Here is a 7,810-nt window from a genome sequence, read left to right on the forward strand (position 1 = left end):
GTTTATCATTCACACTGATCTGACTGTCCTTTCCTCTGTATTCATTTTATATCCCAGTTTGGATTCATCAAACTTCACATCCCTGGTGTTGAAGCACTTTGGGCCTCTTGATTCCAGGTTCCAAACCTTATAACACTTCACACCATCCGGATACCCAATGAATATACATATGACCGCCCTTGCTTCCAACTTGTCCTGTTTCATATGAGCATATGCAAGACATCCGAATACCCTCAAGTTTGAGTAGTCTGCAGGTGTTCCACTCCACTTTTCCATTGGTGTCTTGAAACCAATCGCACTGGATGGACACCTATTGACCAAATAGCACGCAGTAGATAATGCTTCTTCTCAGAAGGACTTAGGAAGAGAAGCATTGATCAACATACATCTGACCCTTTCCAGAAGATTTTTGTTCATTCTCTCTGCCAGGCCATTTTGCTGTGGCGTTCCTGCCACTGTTCTGTGTCTGGTAATGCCTTTTTCCTTGCATAGCTTGAAAAACTTATCTGATAAGTATTCCAGCCCATTATCTGTTCTCAGGTGTTTAATTCTTCGATCACTCTTGTTCTCAACTGCCAGCAGCCATTCTCTAAACTTGTCATATGCTTCATCCTTAGTCTTTAAGATGAATATCCATACTCTCCTTGAGTAATCATCTATCAAAGACATGAAGTATCTGCCTCCACCATGAGTTTCTGTCCGAGAAGGACCCCATAGATCTGATTGAATGTAGGCCAATGGTTGCTCAGTTGTGTGACTTCCTTGACCAAACGATACTCTTTTTGATTTCCCAAGAGCACAACTATCACATAACTCCAGTGATTCAATCTTATCTCCACCTAACAGACCCTTTTTAGACAGCTCATGTAATTCCTTCTCACTTACATGTCCAAGCCTCAGATGCCATAGCTTGGTTCTGTCTTCCTGTTCCTGAATACTTGATGTACTTCCAATAATCGTTTCACCTTGTAGTACATACAGGAGGTTCCTCTTGATAGCCTTCATCACAATCAGAGATCCTTTTGACACTGAGATACTGTCTGCTCTTGATTTGAATGAATATCCCTGAGCATCAAGTGTTCCCAATGATATCAAGTTTCTCTTCAACTCGGGCACATACCTCACCTTGGTGAGTACTCTGTCGATCCCATCATGCATCCTTATACTAATATTTCCAGAGCCTTTTATCCTGCATGATTGATTATTCCACAACAGTACCATGCCCTGATCCGATTCCTCCAATTTTTCAAACCAAGATCTTATAGGACGCATGTGAAAGGAGCATCCTGAATCCAATATTCATTCGTGGTTCTGATCACCTTTAGAAACAACCAATACTTCTGCTGAGTCATATCCATCTGTAGCTACGGCCAGAGTACCATCTTCTTTGGGTATTTCCTGCTGCTTCCCTTTCCTTTCCGGACAATCTCTTCGCAGATGTCCAACCTTTTGACAAGCATAGCACTTCATATTACCCAAGTTTCTGTTTTGGTATCTTCCTTGACTCTTCGATCTGGACTTTGGCCTGTATTTCCCACTAGATGTCCTCTTATCACTTTTTCCCCTCGCCATAAGACCTTCTCCATGTGATTCAGTGTTTGTGTTTGATTTTTTCTGAAGTTCCTTGGATTGAATAGTAGACATAACTTCTTCCAAGGTTATTGTCTGTTCTCTTCCATATAGCAAAGCATCTCTGAAATTTTCATATGCTTTTGGAAGAGCATTCAGAAGTATCAAAGCCCGATCTTCATCCTCAAACTTTACTTCAATATTCTCTAAGTCATCCAATATCTTGGTGAATTCTTCGATCTGATCTTCAAGGTTCTTCTCATCCTTGATCACAAAGGAATACAATCTCTGTTTCATGTATAGACGATTAGTCAGGAATTTCGTCATGTATAAATTTTCGAGTTTAAGCCACACCGCCGCTGCAGATTCTTCTCTGGCCACCTCTCGAAGAGGTCTATCACCGAGACAGGGAATAATTGCACTGTGTGCTTTCTCGAGCAATTCATCCTTGTTCTTTATCTCATCGGACATCTCCTCCTTCTTCTTAAGAGCTTCCAATAATCCTTGTTGTATCAGGATTGTCTGCATCTTAATTCTCCAGAGCGAGAAATAGTTCTTGCCCGTAAAATTCTCAATATCAAACTTCATTGATCCCACCATCTTTGCTTAGTTTTCCACAGACGGCGCCACTTGTTAGGAATCAATCCGAAATTTGGTTATCGAGAATTCATCAAGCAAACGAAACACACAGATAAGAACAATAATCCCAAAAAGCAGATCAAACCAACGCACACAGATCAATTAACCAACTCACACAAAAGCGATTAAACGACGCAAGTATTTACGTGATTCGGCAATGAATTTGCCTACGACCACAGGAGAGCAACACAACACTTTTATTAATCACCAACAGAACAACCCAAGCACAAGAACAGAGCTTATTACAGAGATGGACTCAGACAAACTATCAAGCTAGATACAGACACGATTCAAGCTATTGATACTTGAATCTTTCCGTCACAATCTACGCTTAGTTTTCTCCTCCGAAATCTCTCATTCTTCTCTCACAATATATTCTGAAGAATTTTGATTTTCTGTTATTCTCGTTGCGGCCAGCTTCCATCTGCTTATATAGAGAATTAGACCGACTTTCATCTTGGGTTTTAGGTCAACAGTAACTTACGACCCAAATATAAAGTCAACCTGGTCCAGCCCGATAAGCCTTCATTCATCAGTCTGATCTGCCCTCATATTTCGATCTGCCTGCAAGAGTATAACTTCTCGGACACTTCATCTGACTTCTAACCAAGTCACAATACTCAAGCAATCTATCTGCATGAACTCATCTGAAGACTCATCTGACCATCACATCGATCTGATCCCAGTATACGATCTGGGCCATGAACTCATCTGAACACCGAGCTCATCTGATCTGTACTATTCGATCCGATCTCTTCTCTATTCCCATTCAATCTTATAGAAGCATACTTCAACAATCACCCATCGGGAATGTCCTGAATTAATATTTATTAGACCGATTGATTAATATTTGAGTATCAAAGTGAACCTTAAGGCCAATAATAATTAATTAGATTGACTTTTAATCAGCATAATATTTGTTTGAACTAATTGTGTCCTCTATATATAAGCCATCACGCATTCACAAATTAATTCACTTTTTCTTAAGAATGGCTTTCTCTTTAAGATTTCAGACTCTTTTACTCCCGTGTGTGTCTCTTCTTCTTCGATCCTTCGGGTTTCACTTGTAGATTTCATCTGATCGATTAACGGTCATATTTACAATTTCAATCATCAAGATTGAAATTTATATTATATATTACATCATTCGCATTTTTGAGACAATTCTATTGTTAAAATTTCAAGGCAATTGGAGTTATTTTACCAACACTAATTTTTATAATATAGTTAATTAGAATCTCCCTGCATGTGAGCGTCTCCAGATCGTGAGTTTTTTATCCACATATCATGCATATCTTAATAAAGCTAATCTTGCAATCTTCGTTGTACATATATTATTTGCCTATAAAATTAATGTAAATATTTTTCGGAATGCGCCCAAAAATGCGGGATAAGATGATCGGCGCGCGTCATTAAGTCACATGAAGGTGTGTGAGGATAGCTGTGTGGAATGCGGAATATGTGTACCGCCGGGATTAGGATTGGTTCGGTACAGTATACCGACTTTATCGAATGATACAACATACCGTACCGAAAAGTTTGGTATCGAAAAAATAGATATCGATATCGTACCGATATTCCGGTATTCCGAAATTCGATACGGTATCGGTATAATACCGTCCATACCGACATTATAAAAAAATATATTAAAATATATTTTAAAATTATTACCAAAATTCTTACATATTGTTAAATTTATTATCATATAGTCAGAATATTTCTTTATAAACATACTTTATTATAAAAAAATATCTAAAATGACTAAAAAATAGCTCGTTTTACAATTTTAGAACTAAAAACTACTAATATATATGTAATATCAAGTTTTTCTATAATTTTTTTCTCAATTGATAACATAGTGCATCAATTCAATCTTTTTTGTTACATTGATTGATCGGAAAAACTTCATCGTTATCTTTAACTTTGAAAAACATTGTTCGGCACTTGCAACTATAACTTAGATAATCAACATGATCTATAAGATTCACTACATCAATTGATATTTCTTCTTTGAAAATGAGCACTTCAAGAATGTGAATTTCGAAATAATTTATCTCTATAATTTCCATCCAATTGACTTCCAAAATTTTTATATTTGAAAAAAAAAATTATTGAGTTGCAAATGATCGAGGAAAATATTATATGAAATGAAAATTTGGTCATATATGCTAGTTTTTTTTTGTTTGATGATATATGTTGACATGACATTTTAGTGTCACGCCGAAACCACGTACATATATAGCATTAATCACATTAACGTCACATCGAAATATTGATTAAAATTGAAAAAAAAAAAAAAAACCAAAATTGAAATTTCACGAGAAGACGAAAATATAAATCATATCATAGAAAAGTACTCTCATATATGTAGCGCACCATCAAGGATAAATTCCTTGGCAATTACAAAACTATGCTAAAAAATTGCATACGACCATGTACATATATCATTTAAAAATTAATTAACATATATATAACTATATGGTTGCAAGACTTTGGTCATACACATGCTTGCATAACTTTGCCCCTCGATCCGAAACTTGATCCTACGAGCTATTTGATCATCTTGTCCCCTCGAGTAACCAAAAATTAAAGACCACGAAACAAAAAAAAATCATAATCCAACATTAACAGTTAAAATAAACCAATTTATGATGTGTTCCTCGATTTGGATCCCCATGCTATGGCTTCCGCGACTTCTTTCTCCCTTTCCTTTGCCATGACCTCACTTTGATGGACATGATCAGTCATCCCAGAGGAGGGAATGTCATCCGGCAGAGGCGGTTCCGGTTCCGGTTTCGGTTCCTCCCAGAGATAGTTGAGGGCAGTCACCACATCGCTCATAAAAGGTCGAACCGACGTGTCTTCTTGGAGACACATTGCTGCAATAGCTATGGCTTGGTTGAAGCTTTTCTTTGGAAATTCTTGAAGTAGAGGATCAGCAAGTTCTGAGAATCTATGTGGTTCTTTGAATATTGGTTCAGCCTTATAATCACCAAAAGGACCAAAAAAAAAAACCATCTTCACTTTTTGAATAGAAACACAACTGAGAATATATAAATAAGCCTAGCTACATTATTGGCTTGTCAAAAGGAATATTTTATGTGTAATAGATTTTACCCATCTCACTAGATTCTGTAGGTCGCCTCGCCTTCTGGTATCGATGGATCGTTTTCCGGTGATCAACTCTAACAGAACGACTCCAAAGCTATAGACATCGGATTTCGCAGTGAGATGACCGGTTCTTTGATACTCAGGGGCACAATACCCATAAGTACCCATGACTCTGGATGAAACATGCGTCTTGTCTCCCACGGGTCCGAGCTTAGCTAGCCCGAAATCGGAGAGCTTCGCGTTGAATTCCTCATCGAGCAATATGTTGGATGATTTCAAGTCGCGGTAAATCACCGGTGGGTTCGCCTTGTCGTGCAGATACTCTAGGCCTTTGGCAGCATGTAAGGCTATTTTCATCCTTGTGAGCCAGGGTAATGGAGTCTGCCTCGGCGAAACGTCTGCGGAAATGTGACAAAAACAAGATTCAGATGGAGCCATAAACTTGTACTAATGATGCTAACACAAGAAGGTGATGGGTACCGAGTAGATGATCTTCAAGAGATCCCAATGCCATGTATTCATACACCAAGAGTCTCTGTTCTCCATCAGCACAATAACCGATTAGGCTCACGAGATTTTGATGGTGTAGAAGGCTTAACATCAAAACCTCTACAAGAAATTCGCGGTTTCCTTGTAGCCCGTTTCGATCTAGTTGCTTAACAGCTACGATCTGAATTCAAACGGCCCCAAAAAAAAAAATCACCTCAAAAACAAGTGAAATGATGATAAGTTCATTGATGTGAATATGTGATCAATATATATAAAGAAATACCTGGCCAGTTTTATCAAGGCGTCCTTTGTAAACACGACCGAATCCGCCCTCTCCGAGCAGATTTTCTTGCCTGAAATTTTTTGTTGCCGAGGCCAGCTCCCTAAAGGTGAAAGTTTGAGCTGCAATGTTGTTGTTGTTGTTGTTACTGTCTTCCCCGGCGGCACGCCTGTTGTTTGTAGCTTCTGATGTAGTCTTTCTTGGATTCTCTGCGCATAAATTCGGAGAATTTCAAATTCCTTTCATAATATCAATATAAGCTAGCATTAAATTTGGGATGCAAAATGTTAAAGGCCACAGGGTTTGCATAAAACTATCAAACCAATAAAAACTTAACAAGTGCGATTAACTGGGAATGTAATAGAGAATGTTACAGCAATTATCACAGGTGAATTTTTTCCATATATATATATACCGGGCCGAGGCAGTGGCTGCGAAGGAGGACGAGGCTGTGGCCGCCGCTGTGGAGACGGAGGTTCTCTATGATGATGAGAGGAGACAGGAAGTGTACTTCTTGTCGCATTATTACCAACATTCTTCGATGCCTTCTTCTCATGTGATGAGAAGCATGAAAAACAACTCATAGTTGCGGCCTTGAAATTACAGGGAACACAGCAATCCCTGATCAATACTTGAACATGATTCTTTACAACTAACTTGTAAGAATTGTCTTGGATCATAGGATTTCTCAGAAAAAAAAATTCTATTATTTGATTACCAAGGGAAATAAATCAAAATTAAAAACCCACAATCGTGTGGAATGATTTTGAGAATAAATCCCTCGAATTTAAGAGATTAAAGAGAGAACGATGAATTCATCAATATCTTGTTTGTATCAAGAAGGGGCATGAAGCCATATGAAGAATGAAGGAAAATGGCTTTTGTTTTGTTCTCCCAAATTGTCGGAGAAAATGGGAAAACAGTGGAAGAGAACATATGGAGAATGCTCGTTGATTATACAACGACGCGGGGAATCGATATGATGGACCAAATTAAATGAAGGTTCTAAATTTTATGTGCACAAATTGTATTTTAAAAAATTCCCACGTCAAAAAAACATATATACATCTGTATGTTTGCTAAGATATTCATAGATTTTATTGGATAACTTATTCTCGTAAATTAATATTCAGTAATTTTCCCACATGCTTATCGATCAAGTCTTATTTAAATATTTTATTAATTCAAATGAATTCTTAGGTAGTGTTTGCAACCTCTAAAAATAAATAATCACTTATTTTTAAAGGTTGCAAACACTACCTTAGTCGATTCAAATATTATATAAACGGTGTCATTTCTAACATGCTAGTAATTAATATATAATTCATTAAAACATTCCCACAATTAATTACTATATAATTCATTAAAACATTCCCACAATTGAGAGAATCATACAAGAGTACAGCATATGTAAATGTTTCAATGAGTCGAAACCGCAATCTTTAGTCCCGCATCACAATGCCCCGGGAAGCTACATATGAAATAGCTAGTGCCCGTAGCCAATTTGATCCTATCCTTCCCGCTGCTGTAAGTCCTGGAATTCGTAGAAGTCGCGCATCTGTTGTATCCATCCAAATCAACCGTCACCACGTTATGGAAACTATGAAAACTGCAACAAGAAAATACATTCAGCAATGCTTGGATCGATTACTATATGCATATAAAGTCATGCAGTGTGTTTAATTTAAATCGGCGTTAGGGGCGACGTTTGTACCGAGTATG

At 37.6% G+C, this 7,810-nt stretch overlaps 1 protein-coding gene across 1 annotated transcript; it reads right to left on the bottom strand.

Annotated features, from left to right (window-relative positions):
• Positions 1–4,655: 4,655 nt before the first annotated feature.
• On the bottom strand, positions 4,656–6,922 carry LOC140886476 (probable serine/threonine-protein kinase PBL26). Its single transcript, XM_073293062.1, has 5 exons — positions 6,504–6,922; positions 6,092–6,297; positions 5,800–5,989; positions 5,326–5,717; positions 4,656–5,190 (listed from the first exon to the last, which is right to left on the bottom strand). The coding sequence occupies exons 1-5, from the start codon at positions 6,766–6,768 to the stop codon at positions 4,855–4,857; spliced, it is 1,389 nt and encodes a 462-aa protein (XP_073149163.1). The 5' UTR covers positions 6,769–6,922; the 3' UTR covers positions 4,656–4,854.
• Positions 6,923–7,810: the final 888 nt, after the last annotated feature.

The sequence above is a fragment of the Henckelia pumila genome, chromosome 3, assembly GCF_033568475.1.
Source record: "Henckelia pumila isolate YLH828 chromosome 3, ASM3356847v2, whole genome shotgun sequence".
Taxonomy (NCBI): Eukaryota; Viridiplantae; Streptophyta; class Magnoliopsida; order Lamiales; family Gesneriaceae; genus Henckelia; species Henckelia pumila.